A 25,020-nucleotide genomic window follows, 5' to 3' on the forward strand; every position below is an offset into this window, starting at 1 on the left:
ATAGGTCTGGAGGCCCTCTCCTCGTCCCCCTATTAAAATAATAGAAAACACCGTAAAATTGTGGGTGACAGTGTTCACTGAAAAATTGAATTCCAAACAATTTATTATGTGGCACAGCTGTGTAAACTATAAGCCATCTCAGATAGTAGTTAATATTGAGCAAAATTTAATAGTACCCTTTTATACATTTCTCATTAGTTTAAACCACAGTTCAGGTAATGTGCTACTGTGTATGTTAAATTTAGATCTTGATGTGCTAAAATATAATTTGGATTTCAAAAGAAGTTTAATACATACTGCTAAGGAACGTCTCAAATATTTATGACCCTATTAAATTCCACAGAATTAATGCTGTACTTATTCTAAACCTATGTCAGCCGTGATGGATGCTGTAGATGACCCACTTTGCACATGGGGTATTAATCTCTGCTGGGTGTCAACATTTTCTTCTGTTTCTCCCTATGTCTGTAGACATTTTAGCCATTAGCCCTTGCTGCTTCAATGCAAAGATCCAAGCTAGTTTGCTGGAACACAGCGAATCATCAACAACAACCAAAGCAACTTTTCACTCAGTTACCAGTTCCTTACTTTATAGTACCCAAATGACATGATTCCCCCTAACAGTTAATAGATTAACAAATTACATTTCACATAATGAAAGTCCAACACTGGTATAAGAGAAAAAATATCTTTTTCTCTAATATTTATTCATATTTGATTATGGCTGTGTATATCACATTTACAATTAAATACCAGAAAAGAATGTGTGTATTCTTATCTCTCACAGTACAATAAATATACAAAATGTAATAGTCATAGTTCATAAAATCATGGACTTGAGATTATATTAACTCAAAGAACTAGAATATTCAGAAACTAATAATGTTATCATAACTTTACTGAAGAAGTTAACGTTTCTATTTAAAATTCTTAAAATAGTGCCTTACACAAAATAAGTGCTCAATAAATATTGAACTGAATTGAACTTTACTCTGTTAGAAATGTATCTTATTTATTTTATCTTGGCTCATAGCAGCTTCCACCAGAGGGAGTATATTATTCCTAAAAGTCATGTCGGTAGTATAAATAATTCATACTTCCCAATTTAATTATTAAGGGACAAGGCAAAAACCCAATACTCCTTGACTTTCCTTCTACTACTGTAAATCTGTATTTCCCATCTAATAAATTTGGCTGGTGACATCTTACAAACAATTGTTTATTTTGTGGTTAAATTTAACACCTTGTAAAGCTTCTAAGAAATTTAAAACAAACAACTACTTCTAATTTAAATTAAGTTATAAATCTCAAAGTATAAACAAACCTTTCAAATACAGTTTAGGACTGCTGATAATACATTTTGTCTAAGCATCTTATAAGGTTAAAAACAGCAAAATACCATTGTAGCAAATGAAGTTGATACAAAGTCAAATATTGGCCACCCATTAATGTGATGCAAAGTATGTATTTAGTTCAAACTGTACATTTCTGATCTGCAAACGTAACTCCATCCAAAGCCATACTTGGATACTCTACCTTCACTGAATCCTCAGGTAAGGTTGGTTTGAGGCTCAATTTTACTGCCACTTGCCACTTTTCCTGAGTCTCTTTGTCTTGAGCATATATCAGGAACTTTGAGCGCTCAGAGGAGAGGGGAAAGCTTCTCACGGCATACACCATGCCATCTTCATCCACCTTAAAATCTGCTGGTTTGCTGCTTTCATACTGTACTTTTCTCTTCCCGTTGCAGTTGCTAAACTTCACTGCAAAAGATAATAAATACATAAGACTAATTATACCACAAAGGCAAAAACAACTATTCATCTAAAGCTATATCCTGATTAGGTTAAAAATAAAACGTAGCAACATGAAACACAAAAATTTTATTTTTACATTATTAAATTTTCATTAAAAAATTTTTTTAAAGTTACACCACTCCATTTACAGTTATTCCAAATATTAGCTATGTTCCCCGTGTTGTACAGGACATCCCTATAGTCTATGTTACACCCAATAATTTGTAACTCCCACCCTCACCCCTGTATTGCCCCTCCCCACCCCCACTGGTAACCACTAGTTCGTTCTCTATATCTGTGAGTCTGCTTCTTTTTTGTTTCATTCACTAGTTTGTGGTATTTTTTAGATTCCACATATAAGTGATATCATACAGTATTTGTCTTTCTCTGTCTGACTTATTTCACTTAGCATAGTCCCCTCCAAGTCCATCCATGTTGCTGCAAGTGGTAAAACTTCATTCTTTTTTATGGCTGAGTAGTATTCCATTGTGTGTGTGTGTGTGTGTGTGTGTGTGTGTGTGTGTACACCACATCTTTAGCCATTCATCTGATGATGAACACTTAGGTTGTTGGGTTGTGAAAGAAAATGAATTAACATTTGTTGAATGCTAGGCACTGAACAAGACACTTAAGGTTATTTACTTTAACCTTAAGAATAACCACCCAAAGTAGGAATCATTTTATCTGTTCTACATACGGGGAAGAAAATTCAGAAAGCCACCAATGCTCCATGCTGTTTGACTCTTAGTGGTTGTCTGCCCTACAAGAGCACAAAGGGATCTCACTCAACTTATGACTCAAGTCTTAAACCTTTAATAGACAATGAAAGTAAAGTAAAAGAGGCTTGATAGATGCTTGGGAAGAGAGTAATGCCACATTTAGATCTCTGAAAGTACCAAAGTAACTAGCATATTAAAAAGGAGTTCTTCATTTGGAGCATAGCTTGAATGTCCCACAGAGGGGAGGAGCTGAGCCCCTCACGGGCTAATGAGAGTGTGTGGCAAATGAGAAAAATTCACACTCACTGTTACTGCCACTGACTTCGGCTAACTTGGTACTCAGCTTACCTATTTGGATTCAGGTGTCAGAAAGATGCAGGCTAGGAAAGATAGAGGCCTTTGAAAAAATGTATTAGCAAAGAAGGAAAAAATGTGCCTTTTCCTACAAAGGGTCACTGCACATCCTATGAATGAAAAGTGGGTGATTCCAGAAAGTCTGACATAGGAGAAAACACGTGGGAGGAAACTGCATAATGGTCAGTTACTTAAAATTGTTTCGCTTTTCTAGTACCCTTGCCCCCATTGGTTTAATATTTCTGTTATTAAATTGTTCTGGGTTTTTTAAACAACTGGTAATTTTCATTGTTTTAATATTAAAATAAGCAGCATTTGGGGCATTACTCAGTTTTAAAGAAAGGTCTTATATTACATAATTCCCTTTGTACATTCAACCAGTGGAATCAATACCTCAACTCAAGGTCCATTGCCAACTGAAAAAGTTCTCCTTAGTGAAGTATCAATCCTGACGTCATCCTGTGGTTGTGATTTAATGCACAAAATATGCCTAGTTCACATGCTTAATCAATAATTACCAGGTTTTACTGTTTTCAAGTCATGCAAATTAAAATGCTTATTAATTTCAATGAGTGTTATGGACTGAATTCTGTTCCCCAAAATTCACAGGCTGAAGCCCTAATTCCCAGTACCTTAGAATATAAGTATATTTGGAGACACGGTTTTTAAAGAGGTAATTAAGGTAAATGAGCTCATATGGCTGGGCCCTCATCCAATGACTGGTGTCTTATAAGAAGAGGAAATTTGGACATAGATGCACGTGTACATAGAGGAAAGACCATTGTACGGACAGAGGAAAAGGCCATCTGCAAGCCAAAGAGAAAGGTCTCAAGAAAACCCAAACCTGCTGGCCCCTTGATCTCAGACTTCCAGCCTCCAGAACTGTGTGAAAATAAATTTCTGTCATTTAAACCACTCACTCTGTAGTCTAATGAATGGATAATACATGAATTCTATTTGTTTACCATTGGTCAGTGTTTATTGTGTGTTGTTTTGTTCACTTATGACTTAGATGCACCATGAATATTTTCTCAAAATTGACCAGATTCACTTCTGCCCTAGCACCAAGCGCTGAAACTTACTTAGGAGAAAGTTTTTACAGAAACATAGAAATTAATAGGAAAAAGTGGAAAACCGCTATGTTATAGAATCTTAGTTACAGCACTAATACATATTTATAATTTATATAATATATTTATTTACCATTTATGGACTTTCAAAACGGTTTTCAGGAGGACTATGGCAAAATATGTTTACCAAAAAACCTGGTTAAAAATAAAAAGGAGAGTGGACAGAAGCCACTTGAAAGGGAGAAAGAGATATTCAAGGGACATGGTAAAATTAAGATTAGATTTAAATTTTAACTTTGAAGATGAGGAAGGCAAACATCATAGTTATATGACTTGTGAGGAGAAATATATAGTTCACTGGAACCAAGCTGTTTCTGTTATTAACACATTTTCCTAGTGGATAGTAGGTAAAGAATTCTGAGTAATATAATAAGATTTTCAACCTTTATTTTCCAAAATATGAAGCAGTTTGATCATTTTTTAATATATAGGTTTCTAAGAAAAGGTGATGATATATTTATTTTAAATTAAAATGCATCCTTAGCAGTGAAACTATTCTGTATGATACTGTGATGGCAGATACATGACAGTATGCGTTTGTCAAAACTCATGGACTGAGCAACACAAAGGGTGAATCCTAAAGTAAAATTAAGGACTTTACAGTAATGTATCATTAGTGGTTGTAACAAATGTGCCACATTAATGCAAGACTTTAATAATAGGGAAAACTATGGGGTGGGGTGGATATGGAACTCTTCACTTGGTGCTCAATTGTTCTGTAAACTTAGAATTGTTCTAAAAAATAAAGTCTATTAATAATTTAAAAAATACTTCCTTTAGGGGAACTAGCTATATTATTAGATATTTAAAAGGAGTACATAGTTGTCAATATCCTGTCTCTCCCAAACATGAGTTCCAGTGAATTGCCCCAACGTGGTATTAGCTGGAGCTGGACAATATAACTGACTCAATAACTTTACATAAACACCCTATGTATGGAGATATTGAGTGTAGTTTCATGAAAGTCATAATATTTTATCAGACATGTAATAAAGTTGAAATTCTGTTATTTTAAAAACAATCGAACTCAACTTGAAATATTATTTTCTGACAATCTTCTTTACATTAAAGCATTAATTTTGCTTAAGTGCTCAAATAACTTAGAGTAGAAACTGCAGAATTTCAAAACATAGGAGAAAAGGAAATAAGTTGCCTTAGACAACTGAGAAAACAAACTTGATCCACTGATCATTCAAATTTAAAACAACTCTACACACAATTAAATGTTTGTGCCTAAAAACATCATTATATTAAACAAGAAATTTACTATTAGAGCCATTGCATAGTTTACATATAATATGTAGTTACTGTGTTCTAGCCTACATAAAACTTTGTTAACATGATTAATATGAAATTAAACACCAGTGAAATAATTATTTTAAAGTACTTTTGACTCTTAAAGCAATACCTCAAATTAATGTTGACCATAAAACCATAATATCCTTATAAAATATTAACGGCAAACCACGGATCTTATATATTAAATGTATTAGCAGTTAATAGCACTACATAAACCACAGAAATGAAAATGTGCAAATACACACATACAGTTTATAATTTTTGCCTAAGTAAAACATCACCCATATTTAGAAACAATTATGAGAGAACACTGTAAAAGAGTTTTGTGCCTAAATATCCCTTTGACTTTTTTATTGTATTTTTTTCCCACATTAATTGCTATTTCTGAAGGCATATTGGGAAAACAGAAATAGTTTCACAGTGTTAACAGATGTTCTCCTTCTATGGGGACAGGGCAATGTTTATTAAGGAGCTAGCTATCTATTAGTGAAGAAGTGATAGGGAGGAAGGTAGAGAAGAACTGTCTCAACGTTAAGGATTTCATGGTGTTACAGATTCCAATGGAGAAAGGTTACCAAGTGCAGGTTTGCTCATAAATCTGCTTAGATATTCTTTGCTTACTCTAGGCCCTTTCTGAGTTTCAATTTGAGGAACAATTTTTCCTAGAACCATTTAGGGTCCACCAATCCTTTTCACACATGCACAGTAGGATACACTAGAGACAGTTTGGAAATTTCCATATGGACCTTGGTGGAAAAAGTCATTACATTTTCTTTATAGCATATAATTATGATAAGAAAAATGAAATATAGAGTTTTGGGAAACATACTGACTATTAAATACACATAAAACTTCCATACAAAAAATTTTTTTTAAATCTTTAATAAGAAATTTGAGCTTATTTGCATGAAATGCCTTTTTAATAACAAGTTCTATGACAGAGACATCACATGCTTGATAATTACCACCAAGGCAAACTTTATTCACAAAAGTCGGTGGTAGCAAATGGGTATCACAGAGTTCATCACTTTTTCTCCAATTGACAGAAAGTTCTTTCTTGTCATGAACCATGAGGGATACACTGATTAAATTTCCTGGTCCTTCTTTTCCTTAATTGACAAATACAATGTTGAAATTCCTTGTGGAAATGTAAAAGTTTTCATATTTTTTCATCTTAAGTATTTTAAAATAATGATAACACTTGACTTCAAGCATATATAGGTATTGCTCTAACAGTCAATAATTTTTCCTTAGGATTTAAATTTTTATTTTATTTTATTTTTTTTAATGCTATTCTTGTCTGCTTACATTCTTTTTATGTATGTATGTATGTATGGCTGTGTTGGGTCTTCGTTTCTGTTCGAGGGCTTTCTCTAGTTGTGGCGAGCGGGGGCCACTCTTCATCGCGGTGCGCGGGCCTCTCACTGTCGCGGCCTCTCCCGTTGCGGAGCACAGGCTCCAGACGCGCAGGCTCAGTAGTTGTGGCTCACGGGCCGAGTTGCTCCGTGGCACGTGGGATTTTCCCAGACCAGGGCTCGAACCCGCGCTCCCCGCATTGGCAGGCAGACTCTCAACCACTGCGCCACCAGGGAAGCCCTCCTTAGGATTTAAAATATAACACCAACTAAATATCACAAATGAATCATTTTTATCCTTTTTCCAAAGTTGAACTTTGCTTCAAATCCATAAGCGCGGTGAGTATGTGTAATATTTACACGACCTTTGCGATTTTCAATTAAGTTCATTCAGATGCTCCAAAATGTCAGTTAAGTAGGCTATTTTTTTCAAGCGAATAACTCTCCTTCAACAAATCTGCAGTGAACAACATTCAAACACACTCACAATCCATTTTTCTATTAGCTAATAAACTCTTGCAAAAAAAGTGTCCTTTGGACAGCTTGTGCACTTTGGTATATATCAGCAAATATGGTTTTCTAATCCCTGATCTTTGCATAAAGCTGTTGCCACTTATTTTCATAATATCAATTTATGTGGTTTTAAGATTTATGAGCAAACCTTTATATACAAGAGTTTCTAGGTGAGTAAAAACTAACATAGAATCACGGGGCTCTCAGATTAAACTCCTGATGTTTATATCTTCATACCGTTTATAGCCATTCTACCTTCATGCCATTAGGGCCAGAGCAACAGCCTCATGTAATATTTGCTTAAAATCTTGCTTGAAAGTGTTCATTTGGGTCTTTGAATATATGATATACAAAAGTTTGTCTTCCTTTTTTTTTTCAAAATGAATAATGCTCTTCAAGGATTCTAACGACTGCTATTAACCAACATATTTATTAATTCCTTAAAGTCACCAACATGCAGTGATCACTCTTTTGATCTAATAATCTTTTTGATTCGTGCTGTCACTATGATGCGTGACATGCCAACAGTACCTCTCCTGAGTGTATTATTCAAAAGCGGCTCCTTTTCTATTTCTTCTACTTCCTTGGTTTCCAGTATAGCATTGACGATATATATATAGGCTGGTAAAATAAGAAATTCTACCTTTGTGTGAGGCATTTTGGCCTAAGGCATTAAGTGTAAAATCCCATAAATGGCTTTTAGAGCTTGATCATGTAGTGCTATACTCAATCTCATAAAGGAATTTCCTTACTTTCTGCTTAAGAGAATCCAAAATTTCTTCTGCCTAAATTGGTTGTTTTGGGGTACAGTGACCACAAAATTAGTCCTGCATGTAGCTTCACTGGCTCACTTTTGCATCAAATAAAACCTTTAGACCAAGTGTGAGAATAATTATAAGGACGCATGAATTCCAATTTGAGGGAAAACATTTGAAGGGGTTTTTGTAACTGAAGTCTTTCCATTTTCCACTGGGTTGGGAAAGTAAACATACTTTAAAATGAAATCTAAAGACAAAAGAGACTGCAGGCATGTATAGCTTCAGAAAATCTATCTGTAAATAATATATAATATACATATAATATATAATAGTAAACTATAAGTAATATTGTCCTATAATATACTAATGAATATTATAAATATTACAACTATAAAATAAATATATTTCAGGTCTTCTGCATTGTTAAAACATTTAAAAATAAGGTATATGAAAAGCTTGGAAAATTAAACATACTGTAATCTAAATTGTAATACTGAATATTAATTTTCATTTAATTTAAGAATTGAAAGTCTTAAAAATGTACAAAATATAATCATTATTTACAGTTCTGGATAATCAAAAAATATTTTGAAAACAATCCATTTCTGCAACTTACAGTCCTGTTTAGTAATTTAGTAAATTTTATGTCCAGAAAAACCAATCAATTTAATTCTAAGGAATTTGTTTCCAAAAACCTATATAAATTTAACATAATAGAGACATTTTAATTTTAAAAAACACACAAAAATTGACTATTGGTTTCCATCGAGAAAAGATTTTGACCGTTAACTTTAAAATCCAACGGGAATAAAGGGAAAAAAGCAAAAGAAGAAAGTGGAAAAAAGAAAAAGAAGGAGGGAAGAAGAAATAAACAACTGAGAAATCTAACAACGTTAATAATTCTCTGGTACCTGACAAAAACATAAAAAGATAAAATTTATATATACCTTCTCTTTTAGAATTAAATGGAGAAAAGTATGAGCAAAAGATGCAAGCAAATTAAATTGAAAGAATAATAAAAGTAACATTTGCACAAAATTTTCACTTAGGATAAACACACTGCTATAAAAACAATGATCAGGTGACTGGGGGACTTCATTGGGAAAGGGGACACTTTGGTGCTCACTCCATGTGCGGCGAGTACTTGGTCAATGAAAAGATCTGGGGAGATGCTAAGTGGAGACTTGGGTCTATGCAAGTCTTAGCAAGAGAGAAAAATAATAAAAATAATAAAAACTTTCAGGAAGTTTTTACAGAAAGCCATGAAAGAGCATTCAAATGTAATTTTCACTATTGTGAGTTAATTTACTGACCTGTTTTATAATAAAAATGCCTTCACATTTTTAACACTATAAATAAGTTCAACCATGAGTATTCACAGCACACTTATATCCCATTCTTGGCAATCTGGTTGGGAAACACTGATCTGTTTTGCCATACTGCTGAAATATTAACGCTTCAGTTGGCATTGCGAATGATGACCAATAATTTCAGTTTTTCTCCTCTTTCTAAACATTCAGAAAGATGACACTTCTCATCTCCTTGGCCTTCAGCATGACCATGTGGCTTACTTTGGCCAATAAAATCTGGGGATTGAAGTCACACATATCGCTTCCCAGCAGCAGCATTTAAAAGTTGATACCCTCTACAGCCAGACAAAACTATAATTCAGAAAGATACATGTACCCCTATGTTCATAGCAGCACTATTCACAATAACCAAGACACGGAAACAACCTAAATGTCCATTGAGAGAGTAATGGATAAAGAAGATGTGGTACATATATGCAATGGAATACTACTCAGCCATAAAAAAAGAATGAAATAATGCCATTTGCAGCAGCATGGATGCAACTAGAGATTATCATACTAAGTGAAGTAAGTCAAAAAGAGAAAGACAAATACCTTATGATATCACTTACATGTGGAATCTAAAATATGACACAAATGAAGTTCTTTACGAAACTCGCAGACATAGAGAACAGACTTGTGATTGCCAGGGGCAGCAGGGCAGGGCGTGTTGGGAAGGGATGGAATGGGAGTCTGGGGTTAGTAGATGCATAGAGAATGGATGGACAACAAGGTCCTACTGTATAGCACAGGGAACTATATTGAATGTTCTGGGATAAACCATAATGGAAAAGAATATAAAAAAGAATATATATACATATATATATATATATATATATATATATATATATATATATATATATATAGACACCTGAGTCACTTTGCTGAACAGCAGAAATTTAAAAAAAAGAAAAAGTTGATGCCCTCTTTCCCTGCAGTGGCAATTAAGAAAGGACATGTCAGGGCTTCCCTGGTGGCGCAGTGGTTGAGAATCTGCCTGCCAATGCAGGGGACACGGGTTCGAGCCCTGGTCTGGGAAGATCCCACATACCACGGAGCAGCTAGGCCTGTGAGCCACAAATACTGAGCCTGCGCGTCTGGACCCTGTGCTCCGCAACAAGAGAGGCCGCGACAGTGAGAGGCCCGCGCACCGCGATGAAGAGTGGCCCCCACTTGCCACAACTAGAGAAAGCCCTCGCACAGAAACGAAGACCCAACACAGCCAAAAATAAATAAATAAATAAATTTAAAAAAATGTTAAAAAAAAAAAAAAAGATGGTCGTAAAAAAAAAAAAAAAGAAAGGACATGTTAAACGCAGATAATAACAGGATCAAACCCCCAGGGGTGAGTGAGCCCAGCAATGGAGAACTGCCCTGGAGAGTCTCCTGCTTCCAGGGAGGATTTCTTTGCAGGAAGGGGAAATTGACTTTTTTAATGTTAAGTACAGAAGAATGGGGGTAATTGTTACTGCAGCACATCCTAGCCTATCATGATAAGGTCTCAACTTGAGTGACCTAAATCCCTCTCACTGCAGCAGAATTAGGATGAAGTGTCTATGAAATGAAATAAGTCAGAATCAAACTTATTGTAGATCAAATTAATACAACTAAAATATTTCTTATTACTAAAAGCCTTGGTATTTCCCCACCAAAAGCAAGAGGTTTTATTATAATGTTCTCTAAAATGTTATAAAATCTAGAGAAGCTGTTATTTCATTTTCTTTCCAGGGCAAGTCATGTAGTATTTAATTAACATCTATATACAAGTTGCCACAAATAAAAGAAAGGAATAAAGAGCTATGATATTCTTCGTGAAATTGAAGAAAATCAAAACAAGCAGTAGGGATGATAATGATTATGACATTCAAAATATGAAATTTAGATTTTCAATTGTCCAATAATGCTATGCATACAATTTCATATATTAAAACCTTTGGAAAAGCAGTAAGATTATTACATTCTCCCTTATATGCAATTCTAGTAACTCAAAAAATTTAAGCTGTTCTTCTGTTCTTCACTTCATTGATATTCTTCCTCCAGGCATCTCTGTTTCATGAAATTCAATGAAAACCCTTTCTTTTGACAGAATCCAGCTAAAAATATATAAAATGATCAGTGTTCAGGCAGAATTACTTTTTTTTTTTTTCTGCAGAATGTGCCCATTAACAAATTACATTGAAATATCACTACCTCTAATTAAATTACTCTGACAGAACACAGGTTGTGTGGAAGCTCTTTTTCCCAAATGTATGATTATTAGTTTCTGAAATCTGATGCAATTTAGTTAGCTTCGTGTTTCAGGCTACTTATGTCAACAAAGAAGGATCCTAATTCCTAAGTTTTGTGGCAGGTTTTTGTTAATTTTTAAAGAAAATAGAGTTCTCCTAATAAACTTTGCTGAAAAGAGAAATTCTTGCTGATTGGAGTTTTCAAGTACACCACTAGAAAGGAAAAAACAAAACTAAACTAATCTTGTGTTTAAATCAATTTCAACAATGTGGCTTAAAAATGTGCCACAGAGACCAGAAAGAGGGAATGTCTCCCCAGAATGCTCAACTTACTAAGACATGGGTATACCAAGGAACAAAAGGATGTTGTACATTTTATAAAATTTGAATAAAAGAAAGAGGTACATAGAACATAATGTTCATTAAGCAACTCAGTCCTACAGTATGACATGATATCACATGAATGGAAATTAAAGTCCATTGAACTATTAAACTATTAAATCCCAAATTATCTGCTGATAGTAAAGTTACAAAACAGAAAGGATAAGATTTTCATCCTAAACACTTAAAACAATTTAAGAAATGTTTATTCCTTTACTCGATTTTAGAGAAAAATATCCTTGTCATATATGAAGAAATGACAATGTACTGATATATAAAACAGCTCTTGAAAATCTGCCATAATACATAACTCATAATTTAAAAGCTGAATTCCCAATTATTACTGCCAAATTCCCCCAAAAGAAATACTGGCTCACTAGTTACTGGAAAGAACTTTGCAAAGAGCAAAGTTGGACTTTCTACAGAAAACAAACTAAAAATTTAACAAAAGCAACACCAAAACCCACAATATTACATGCGTTATTTCTAAAGGCTGTCTACATTTTTCTGAACATGAGCAACATGATGTGTATTAAGTATTTAATATATGTCGGATTCCATAAAAATGTCATCAATGTTACTATGTCTTTCACAGAGCCAATGAAGTTGCTCAAAGTAATTATACGAAGTCCCTAAGTTGCCAATGAAATTTAAGTAGTAAAAGCAATGAACAAATTCTCATATAAATTCAATTAATGGGTTGTTAGTTGGTAAACATCACCGTATAACCTGGGGAAAAACATGGCCTCCATCTTTTTATTGTCTCAGTAGACCAGTTTCCAACTTTTTGAAGAATTATTGTATAAACCCTAGAAAGCTGCTCTAGTAGCGTGAAAGTATTCTTCCAACAACCTAACCAGACAGTATTTCTTAGTACTTACTCTGATCTGCGGATAGTCACAAGAAAAACAAGGGTAAGTAATCTATGACATTTAATAAAAAAAATGGGCTATGATTTTAATGCATCAATATAATAGTAGTAAAGGGCTATTTCAAGATTATTTGGTTTTACGCAAACGCATAAATACTTGAGTAATACTCTTTTATATGTCAATTACTTCTTTATATTTAGAAATTATATTTCATGCTTATTAAATTTTTATTATAATGCCCAGAATTGCAGTCATTTCAAAATGCAGTCATTGGTTTAAAAGAACCAACCAAACAAAAAAAAAAAACACAAAAAATCCTCTTCAAAAGTGTTCCCCTCGCTTCTATCACAGCCTGAAATGAACATCTACTTCTGTGAACACACCAACTCAGCAATCCAAATTGCTGGGCAAAAATCTGCTGCTTCAACTGACAATAATAAGCCTTCTACTCATTAATGGATTGACATTCCCTCTTGGAGAAATGATTACACTTCTATTTCACCATTCTCCTTAATTATATCAAAGTGCATGGGACGAATGGTCACACACTGTAATATTATGGCCATCTCATGTATGCTCCACACTGTGATTTATCTGAAAACATCTTAGGTGTATGAGTGCTCTGCCCAGGGACATTATTCTTACCCCTGCTTTTCCAAATGACACTATGGCACTTAGTCCAGCTCTTAGGTATACTTATGAAGGGTCAGGGTATCTCTAAGTTTTACAGAGATAAAGATTTTGCATGTTTGATTTACCCCATGAACACACAGGCACGTATAAAGGATTTTCACTACATTAACCAAGAGGATGTCAAGGCAAGTATCCTGTGTACACACTATTTACTCCCAACTTAACCAATTCTCAGTCTGCATGTGTTAGCTACAATAAATTGAGTTAGGCTAAAACAATATCCTTATCCCGTCCTGATAAGTAGATGCATTAAGCAGACCAGTTGGAATTGCATCTTTTTGCCTAAAAGCCCCAGCAATATTTTAGGATAATATACTAAAAGCCCTATTTTAAAAAAAGTAACTTAGACATTTGACTTCCAGAGTCATTAAAATGAATTAAAACAACAGGCGTAAATAATTGAGACAAAGACAGAAAAACACACACCTAAACAGGAATGATGAAAGATCTATTAAATGTGAACTTTTCATCTTAAAAAATCCCATTTTTTAAAAAAGAGGGATATAAAAACCAAGAACAAATAGAAATGCAAGGTATGAAGGAGACTTCTGGATAGCATGGCATGGCACAGTCGGGTCATGTTTTCGATGGACCACCTTGCTCCAAACAGGCAGCAATGATGAAGTATAAAGAGTTTTTTAAAAGAGAGAGACAAAACCTAGCCACACTCAAAAACAAAATAAACATCTCTGTGGGCCAGAAATGAACTTAATGTAAATTGCCACCTGGATAGGAATCAGGTAGGGACAACTGGAAGTTCAGCTTCTGTTGGGTTAAGGGGCTTGAAGGTCAGAAGACGTAGGGCACAGCATCTAGGGTGCCATTTGACGCCAGGGAATGGGGCTGGGGCTGGGATCAGGGTGGTTTTGTGCAAGGGCAGAATGAGAGATGAAAACAAAAATTCCACAATCCCAAATCATCAAACAGTCTAATACTAAGGACAGTCAACGAAATCAACAATCAGAACCTAACACACTCCAAATGAATTTAATTTCATGGAACATTCCTCTGGTTCGCTCTATCCCACTGGCCACTCCCTCTCCAATTCTGTAAGATGCCTCAAGCTTCAGCCCGGGATCTTCACTTCTTTCCATTCTCACCCTAGGTGATTTCAACCAGCCCCAAGGTTTTAAAAACCACCTACACAAAGATGATTGTTGAGAAAGTATGTATAAACCTTGACTGTTCCCTCGAGCTCTAGACTCCTATATCCAATTGCCTACTTGCCACCTCCATTTGGACATCGAATAGACAACTCAAACTGAACAGGTTCCAAAGCCAACTCTTGATTCACTTCTGCCCCCAGTCCCTCAACAAACGCCATGGTGAACAGTTTCACCCTTCACCCAAATGCTCTGACTACAAGACTAGGAATTGAGCTTGACTCCTGTCTTATTCCAAAAGGAATCTATTTGAAAGCTCTGTCAGCTCTACTTTCAAAATATATCCCCAATATGGCCATTTCTCATCACCCCCACGGCACCAGCCATTATCTGGGTTGAATTACAGCTGGATCCTCCAACTCGCCTATCACTCCCACTCTCTGTGACACCTAGAGTGGCCTTTTAAAAACATAAGTTAAATCATGCTCAAAGGCTTCCTATCACACCACGTAGAACAAAATCCTTAACAAAAGCCCTTGGCCCTGCAACCTCTTCCTCCTTTCCTCTTGGAGCTCACTGGGCAGTCACAGTCACGTAGGCGGTCTGGTGATTCCTCCAACAAGCCACACTGATTCCTGCCCCAGGCCCTTTTCCGTATATTTGAAATATTACACAACGCAGGAGAGAGGAAAGAATAAGAGAGGAAGCAAGAAAACTTGGACAACAGGCAGGCAGGAGATTGATTAACTAATTGATAATTAATCAATTAACTGATTAATCAATTGCCCAGGTAAAAGACCACTAGGTTAATTTTAGTCTTTTTAGCCTTTATAGATACAGTTACCTTTCCTAAATTTTTCCAACTTGCTTCCTTTTTTTTTTCCATGTCACTGATAGCAATACACGATTAGAGTTGACTTTTTCCAATCAAACCAGATGATGAATAAAAGGAATGCAAGACCCTCTTTTTAATTATTACCCGGGTTGACTAGGGATGAGTAATAGGAATCACAGAACACATAGGGGAGGCGCACAGCATATCATGCATCTTAATAAGAGCTAAGCAAATAGAGAGGCAGCAAACAAAAGTGTTTTGATGTTTGCAGCCTACTCATTGGTCTAATGAGCAAAACGTGTAGCCATGGCTGGGATGCCACAGACCACCCGGAGTCTGTGCTCTACTGTACTACACGACCTCTCAAACAACGGTGGTTTGAAAACGTGCAGGAGGAATGAACAAATTCCAACCAGCTCCTCAACAGTGAAGAATAAGGCAAACAACAACAGTCTAGTGCTGAGCTAGTGTTCATTCATGTATGCATGAAGTCTCCTCAAAATTGGGGACCACTAAGAATGAGCATAAAGCAACTTGTGGGTTTCAGCATCTTAACCACCAACTATAACCTGCTTCAATGAGAAGGTGGATAGGATGACTCTTTTTTTTTTTTAACTCTTTTTTTAAATTGAAGTATAGCTGATTTACAATGTTGTGTTCATTTCTGCTGTACAGCAAAATGACTCAGTTATACATATATATACACATTCTTTTTTATATTCCTTGGATGACTCGATATAAAGAAACAAAAGACAAAGGTGGGGATTTCACCCTCTTCCTCAGATCCAACAGTACTAGTTAATAACATCACATGAATTTATTTTGTATGTATGTGTGAATCCATCTATCTGTCTACTTAGTGCTGTACTCTGAATGAGTAGTAACTACAGAGTAGGTGGTCAACTTACAGAGTAACTCAGCATGTACAGAGTAAGCAGTCAACTAATACTCTCACTACTACTGTTTCCAGGTCCAGAGTTCAGAGTTTAGAATGTTTGTGATATGTCTCATTTAAATATCACCTACAATGATATAAATACTTTCATGTACTTATTTTTTCCTATTCTTTCTTTAGTTGCCCACCTTTATACATAGGGAAACAGAAGGCCACAGAGTGTAATTTCCCTCATCACATTGAGAGTGTGACCACTGCTGCCCGAAATTCTTTGGGGGCATCCTAAGAAGCACCCATTACATCTCAGGACGAAGGTTGATTTCCATTTCTCCCCGAACGGCCCACTCTCAATGAAAATTAACCCAATGATTCCTTGTCTGCCATTTAAGATGAATACTGAAATGAAGATAACAAGATCCCTAATCTCTAGGAGTTTAAAATTAGGAGGAAAGGGCTTCAATAACTCACAGCAAAGTAGAACAATATATAACAAGATGGGCTAAACCAAAGCTTTTGACAATTACAACCGAAGGGAGAGAGGGGATCACTGAAGATGTAGTGAAATGGCAGCCGACTTTTGATCTGAGCAGAGAAGGATGAACAGGACTCCGGCAGGCTGCGTGGGGACAGGCGAGAGGTGGTGGCTTCAGCATGATCGAGGCATGGCAGTCTGGCAGTGATGGTGCCTTCACAGAGGCATCAGTGGTTATGGAAAGAGTGGTGTCTGGATCAACTCAACTGCTCCTCGCTCAATGCCTTTGTTGAGGATGAGTATCTGTAAAGGATCTTTTTCTAGGGCAAATTTGTTTGGCAAGGAGTTTTGGGGACATATTATCTTTGTGGGGGAGGGAGTTTTATGGGCTAAAGGCTCTTACTGAGAGAAGCAGTCTCCAGGTAGACTGAAATCCGTTCAGCTAAAAGAAGAAATGTCAACAGAGGTACAAACGAACAATCTAATCACTGATGCACATGAAACTGGTTCATAGAATTCGGGGGCAGTGCGTGTGTATACCATGCCTATGTGACAGTAGGATTCAGTGTTAAAATTGAAATGCCATTCTAGTTTTTAAAAAAGGCTTAGCATTTCCCCTTTTCCGGAGCCCATGGGTGACCTCTTAGCATGAGGAAGACCATGAGTGGCATTTTTTAAACGTGGGAATGATTCAAAAATACACAATATAATATGCAAGATGTGATTATAAAGAAATAGGATTGATTCCGCAAGTCACGCAGAAAAATCAGACTCATTATATAACAAGCACGCCTTGAATAAATTACAGTCCAAACAACAGGGGCACTAAATATGCACTTTAATTTGGAGTACAGTACAGAAGTAACTTCAGTTTCTGATCAGATGAATTATTCATAAAGCTAAAAGATACTAAAAAAGAAAAAAAAAACCCACTGCTTGTATAAAGGCCAACTCTAATCTCATGTATTTTATAAGTAATCTCCACTAAAACACTATCGTTTTATACTCAATTGAACCATACCCTCAACTAGTCTGACGTAGTGTACTTTTCTCTGAATAAGAAGGAACTGCATTGATGATGATATTTTTTTTTTCTTATCATTTTGTTCTTGTTTGCAAAAAATAAAGAGAACAGAGGACCACAAGTCAGTAAATTCAGTTCTGGTTGCGATCCCACTGACGCCCAATAATCCTCTAAACAGCTTTGCATCTTCATTTCTTATGGGAAAGTCTCACTGGAAGACTGCTAATATCTTTTACAGCACTAAAAATATGCATACACATATCCTAAAATTCAATATCATAACAAATCCCTGAGTGAATATTACCACTGAACGTGATACTCTCTTTTTTTTTTTTTTTTGGTTGTTTTGTTTTAATTGTTGTGGAGTAAGTTTTAAGTAAAAGACAACGGCTTCTCCGAGACAAAAAGCAAAGGACTACTCCTACAGGAATAAAATCATTTTAAATGTATTGTTCTCTAAGTTATCAAATCCCAGAGCAAAGTTAAAATCTAAGTATCACATTCCATGTAACGATGGATGAAAGGGCAGCAACAGCTAGAGTGATCGAAATCATGACAATGATTCAATGGTCACTCTTCCTTTCAAGAGGTTAACAAATTACATGGGCATTAATGAATTGTACTATATAACCTGGTTGCTTTCCTTTTGCTAGAATTTGTATGTCATCAAGAAAAGTAAAAGAAGCTTAAGTTATTCTGTTTGAAACACAACTCTTCCTCTGATAGACCAATCACCTTCTTTGCATGAACAGATTTCAGTCATTTCTGTACTAGGGTGTCACAATGAGTATAAATCTTTGAAGGCAAAAGATACAACCAGTATTATAAGTTCCAAATTATTTTCCTCACTCCCTTTAAAAATAATGAATGTCAATGAGAAGACGTAAAGCCTGAAATTCCTTAGAAGACATTTCTTTAGAACAGTTCTTTAGAAATATTTCTCTGGAAATAAAAACTCTGGAAGATAAAAATATGCATTCGAGACAACTAAAGATGCGATCCATGATTTCTCCTACGTTTGCAATTTTGATAGCATAAATGCTCCTCAGGAAAGAGAAATTGAGGACCTACAAAGTTCCTTGGGAGATTATATGGCAAGAAAACCAATATGACTATTTCAAGATGAAGTAAAATAGGTGCTCCTTTAACTTTTACATGACGTATTTTCTTTTAAAAGTTTCCAATAAAATAAACTCAGTATTTGTTATAAAGGAGACATTCTTTATTCAGTTCTTATCCTAATGGCCATACATAAACATTCCGCTGCAAGTTTTGGTTTCTAATGAGTAGCATTCTTTTTTTCTCAGGTTCAAAGTCAATTTCTTTAAACCGCCTGTTTTATATGCACACACCACCTTTTGGTAATTCTTTCATGGATTACAGTTTAGCCTTTAAAACAAGCAACTTTGTTGAATATCTTATTATTTTTCTAGGTGGTTTCAAATCCCTTGATGTCTGGCAAATTTTTACAAAATTAATGAGGTTAACCTTCATTTCTCAGACTTGCAGAGTTACTTGAGGTTAACAGGGATCTCTTATTTAAAGATGACTCATAGTCAAGGACTTTTAAATTTGACTTTATTTTCAGGAAGACCTACTAAACTCAAAGTACATATTAAGTAAGAGAAGTATGCGACACATTCTTAATCTTGAGACACATTTAGGCAACTAAATACAGGTTAATCCCGCTTCAAATAAATTAGATTTGTAAAAATATAGACATCTGAACTAAAATGTAAAGGGACATCAATAATGTTTTTCTATTTATAAGATTCCTTTTCATAGCTGCCTGATATTCTATTTTCTTACTCCTTTTCCCATGTCTGATCGCGTCTGTCCTCCTGTAAGGAAGGAGCTGAAATCTAAACGTAAACATGGTAAGTGTTCTGCCATCAAGGAAGTCACAGTCTCATCTAAATATTTCTCTAGCAAATTATGTGACTTAAGATGAAGATCTACATAGTGGGGATTAGGGAAATTAGGCCACGAAATCAAAAAGCTGAAGGTGACATTTAAAAACATGTTTAAATAGAGTATCACAAAAGGGATAAAGTTTGCCACAAAAACATGTGGCTTGTAAACTTTTCATTTACTTGCAGTTTGCAGGAAAATGTCTACTACATACAGAAAGGGACCAACAGAGTCTGTTGCCAAGTATCAGCAGCTGGATTTGAAGATGTGCAATTCTCTATACTTACAGCACTGAGGAAGGCAAAGGAGAAATACGGCTTTTAAGCATTCCCTCCTTAAACCACCACCCCTGCCCCACAGAATACATGTGCACAGATTTTTTGTGATTATGTTTTTTTTTTTTTTTTTTGGCTGCGTTGGGTCTTCGTTGCTGCTCTCAGGCTTTCTCTTGTTGCGGCGAGCGGGGGCTACTCTTCGTTGCGGTGCACGGGCTTCTCATTGCAGTGGCTTCTCTTGATTCAGAGCACGGGCTCTAGGTGCACGGGCTTCAGTAGTTGTGGCTCATGGGCTTAGCTGCTCCCCGGCATGTGGGATCTTCCTGGACCAGGGCTCGAACCCGTGTCCTGTCCATTGGCAAGTGGATTCTTACCCACTGCACCACCAGGGAAGTCCCTGTGATTATGTTTTAATTTGATTTTTAGAATCACAGAAATTCATAGCATCACTGACTTCTTTTTTTTAAAATATAAAATATGCTTTGTATATAAGCCTTCTCATTTTATGCTACTTTGTTTTCTGGTTCAACCAAATCACTGTTAGTGAGAATGAACAAGGCAATTTCTGTTACCTGAAAGGAAAACATAGGATTCTGCCCGGTTCTTTAATTTCTCCATGAAGATACACACATAGCTCTTTAATAAAAACATGCCATTGAATTTCCATTTCCCATAATTCCTTCTGCTTAGTGAACAAAGTCATAATAGGTATGTCAGAATAAAAACAGGGATAAAGTTCTTTCGAGCGGGCGGAAATGCCTCTGCAGCTTTTTATAACTGGAATACTGACCGTCAGCAAAAAAGAGAGATTGGGTGGCTCAACAGGGTCCACATTACATCTGATTCACTGATCCCTTTCAAATTCTTGCCCCCAACCTCGGTGCAACACAAAACCCTCCTGAGCTCTGCCGGTCCCTTTGTCTGTTTGCAAAACAAAATACAACAGAATAAATTCTTGGGGGTGGGGGTAGGGGTTGGGGGAAACAGCTTTTCTCTTTGGACAAATCTCCCCCTTTGGGTTCTCTTAAGATGAGTGTTCTACCTAGTTTTGTCAGCTAGTCACTCTCCGTCACCTGTTACTTAGCAATTCGTTAAGTAAAAAATATCAGTAGCTCTCGTAGCTTTCTCCAAAGAAGCAACTTGGATGAGAGGTCAATAATGAACGTGCTTTGTGTACCCAGCAGCGCTCAAAATGCTTCTAAGATCTTTAAGGCTGGTAAGGACTCGTTGGTTTTGTACCCAGAATTGGGTATGAATCCAAGATTAAATGTCAAAATGAGTGTGCAGGAGAATATTTGTTAAAATACAAAATTTTGTAATTAGAGAAATGCACTCTATGCTCTAAATGCACCTAAAAGGAAAGATGCTCAAAGTGTAAAACATGCCTACAAATAATTTCGCTAATGGGTAGACACAAGATTCTCGAGTGCTTTTTCTCTCAGATTGCTACAGACGTTAAACGTTCCAAAAAACTTTATAAGGTTTTCAGATAGGGTTCTCCCGTGAAGGCAGAACTACTTTTAACAATGGCTAGTCAGATGTTGTTCTTGTTCTGAAACATCCCCCTTTCAACAATTAACTTTCCAGTTCATACCATATGCTAAATAGTTGAGTACAGCATGAGAGTACTGTGGGAACCAGTGAGGAAGTCTACAGAAGTATTTTGGGACAATTGTGAACCTTGGAGGATTTGGGAAGGTGAGACTAGGAAGAAAGGGAATTCTGGTAGGAATAATAACCCAGAGCAGAGGAAAGAAGACTTACAACATACCCAAGGAAAGGCAAAAGCTAACCATTGCTTGAAATATCAAGTTAATATAGGGATAGAGTGGAAGATACACCTACAGATTTAGTATAGACAAACTGTAGAGCTCTTGTAAAAATTTGGGAGACAGATGCTGAAGATTTTTGGGCAGGGAAAGCACAAGTAGTGTTTTGGGACAACTGACCTAACTTAAACACACAGGCTGGGATTAGAGTGAAAAGCCAAAGACATTTTACTGAAGAGATCAGTGTTTGAGCGTGAACTAGGGACCCAAGCCAGTGATGGCAACAGGAATCCCAAAGAAGAAATACAGATTCAAAGAAGTGGTGAAAAAAGAATCCATAGGAACAGAAGACTAATTAGATGTGAGGAGGAGAAACGGCTAGGAAGGAAACGTAAGGAGTCAACAAGGATTCCAATGTTTTGAGTCTAGCTGACTGTTTAAAAAGAGGAGTGGAAATGGGCTAAATTTGAGGGAGGAAATAGTTTTAGGAAAGACTGCTTTCCAGAACTGCTGATTTAATTTAGCATTAAAAAAAATATACGAATTGTGCATCTTCTGAATGCCTGACATGGGGGTAGGTAGAAGGAATTCATAAATTACCATACAGACCTTATCTGAAGGAGCTCTTAGTTTGATTAGAGAGACAGACACACAAATCGTGTGCTCAGCCGAAGTCACAGGGATGGGGTGAAATCTTTCAGGGAGAGTCATGTCTAATCTAAAATTTTCCTGCTGAGGTGATCTTGTTTAGTTGTCTTATTGACAGAAAACACCTGATAGCCATCTCATCCACAGACATCTCTTCAAAAAGATAAAAACTTATTGAGCCAAGCTTTTGTCTTTTTTTCCTCCTTATAAAATCTATTCCCTTCTTTACTCCTGGACCTTTAGTAATTTGTGTTTTTCTCCTCTGCACCATATTCTAACTTGCTACTACCTTTTTCAAACATAAAACTCACAAAATTAAATTCTTAAGAGCTCCAATGCTGGTGCGAATTATTGCCAACAACGCTTGAGTACCTACTGAACGTAAAATAGTTTTCAGCTTTTGTAACTCTTAGGCAGGCTTGGCAACTTCTTCCGAGCCTAAAAATTTTTGGAAGGATTAATGATCATTAAGCCATGCATGCCCCATCTCTGGTGTTGTACACAGGGTGGCAGCGGCCTCTAAGAGTCATTCTTTAAGTTCTTGGTCCCTTGCTTAATGCTCTACCAGATTTATGGCTTGGGTCTCATGTCACAAAGAACCCCTTCATTTGTCTCCTTTCCACAGTCACTGAAAGTTATCTCTGGTGAGGCCACAACCTATACTGCGTGAATCCAGTTCTGACATCTGAGGATTCTGAGGCTCAGGGGAGGGCAGGAACATATGATGCATGGGATGGCAGGTGTCTGAGGTCAGGGCACATGGGCACAGTGGTCCCCTTCGCTTGGCTGCATTCTTCTAGCGTTCCTTCCAATCTGCTCTTGGATGGGGGAGACTGGCGCTGACATTTCAGTGATTCCCAGACGTGACCCTAATGGTACCTGACGACTCACTCCAGCCTGAGTAGGCAGCAACTCACATTTCCATTTTACAAATGAATTCATTAAAGCTCAGGAAGATGAAGCAACCTGCTGGAGGTCCCACGACTGTCAAAGAGAACAAACTGCCATTATTCGGGACCAAATGAACTACAAATAATGGTAGGTTTCTAGCTCACATTTAGCTGATGGCTTGTTAAATGACCTATTTTCTGCTCTATCGGTGCCAAGTCAGGATTTCACAGTCTGTATCACGTGTTTTTTTGGTCAAATCGAGGTTCTTCTCACGACTAATTTGTAAGGATAATTTCCCTCCAATTCTACTAGTTGTAGGGATAAGCAATTCCCCCAAATTTAGTCTTGTGTGACTATAAAACAGATCTTGGTATTTTACAGTGACACCGCAAACACAAAGGAAGCAAAGTTAAAGTAAGTCAACATTCATGGTGCAAGAAAAGGAGAGTATTAGGCAACCAACAATGAGTCACTGTCTTTTAAACTATATTCTGATGATGACACACGCTTTACTATTGTCATGACTGACCAGCAATGCCAAAAATAGAAGCAAAGCCTTTTTTGACTAATTGAGCACAAATAAAAGTTGCAAATAGTTTTTATTATGATAATACCTTACGATGGTGTCACCAAAGAACAAATATCTATTTTCTTAGTTGGAGCCGGTGATGCTTATTGAACGTTGACTAAGCATTTGTGCCCAGGGCCTTGGAGTTAAGTGTCCAAGCAAGTGTGTGTCACGCTGCGGTCCTTTCCACTTGCTCTGCTTTACAGCTAAGACACTGCTCTTTAGCAAAGGGAATTATATCAGCTGTACTGTCTGATTAAGATAATAACAGGACCACTATCCTACAGCTATATAGCGCTTGAACAGCTACAAAACTGCCTTCACATAAGCAGAGGGTAAATTATGATTCCTGCTAGGGCAGTCCTCCAAAAATTTGACGCCAATGGCAAAATAATTAACTCAATTCCCAGTAGCTAAAATTCCGGGAGGAACAGAGCATGAATATTTTCTTAGGTCAGTGCCCTGATAAACACTGCGTTCCTAAGATCTGCACTCAACACAAAAATTCTTAGTTTTACCTCCTGTTAACAGAAGTGTCAGAAACAAGGTCATCCATAGGTTGCAAAATTGATAAGTGCTTGAAAAACATCAGATGCAGAAAGCAGAGGAAACAGTATAAAGGAGAAGTTGAACTGACACAGTCCAGCTGAGCTTTGAAGTGGAATTCTGCAAACCCTCACTACAGTGAATAATACCCTACTAAGTGCAACAGTATTAAACACAGAACACCAAGATGGGGAACTCCACTCCTGGCCTCCAGAGACTCACAGGATAGTGGAAGAAAAACAAAGACCAAGGATTCTAGCTCATCGTTCTCATATTGAAAGATCTTTGGTCCACTGATTCAGTGATTATGCCAGACACACTACATACACTATCTCATTTAATCCTAAGAACAACTCTAAAAGGTAGATGCTATTTTAGAGATGAAAAGAAAAAGAAGAAAGAAAACAAGTTACAGGGAGATAAAGTACCAGGTCCAAGGTCACACGGTGGTGGAACTAGTATTTGAACATGGCTGTGTGATTCCAAAGCCTGGTATGCTTTTTCAAAAATACCTCACTGCCTTTCAGTTTTGGGAGAGGAGTCCATAGTAAGCACAAGTGGAGAGTAAAAACATAAGCCTTGTCACGAATCAATATATTTATGAATAAAACTATCTTTCCCTTAGAAACCACACTA

The 25,020-nt window shown here is 36.5% G+C and overlaps 1 protein-coding gene across 1 annotated transcript in view; it reads right to left on the reverse strand.

Annotated features, from left to right (window-relative positions):
- CDH2 (cadherin 2) overlaps nt 1-25,020 on the reverse strand; it is a 213,019-nt gene that overhangs the window by 59,803 nt on the left and 128,196 nt on the right. The window contains exon 3 of the mRNA XM_068563811.1: nt 1,537-1,763. Within this exon, the coding sequence (XP_068419912.1) occupies nt 1,537-1,763 (227 nt within the window). The remainder of the gene's footprint in view (nt 1-1,536; nt 1,764-25,020) is intronic.

The sequence above is a fragment of the Eschrichtius robustus genome, chromosome 14 (genome assembly GCF_028021215.1).
Source record: "Eschrichtius robustus isolate mEscRob2 chromosome 14, mEscRob2.pri, whole genome shotgun sequence".
Lineage (NCBI taxonomy): Eukaryota > Metazoa > Chordata > Mammalia > Artiodactyla > Eschrichtiidae > Eschrichtius > Eschrichtius robustus.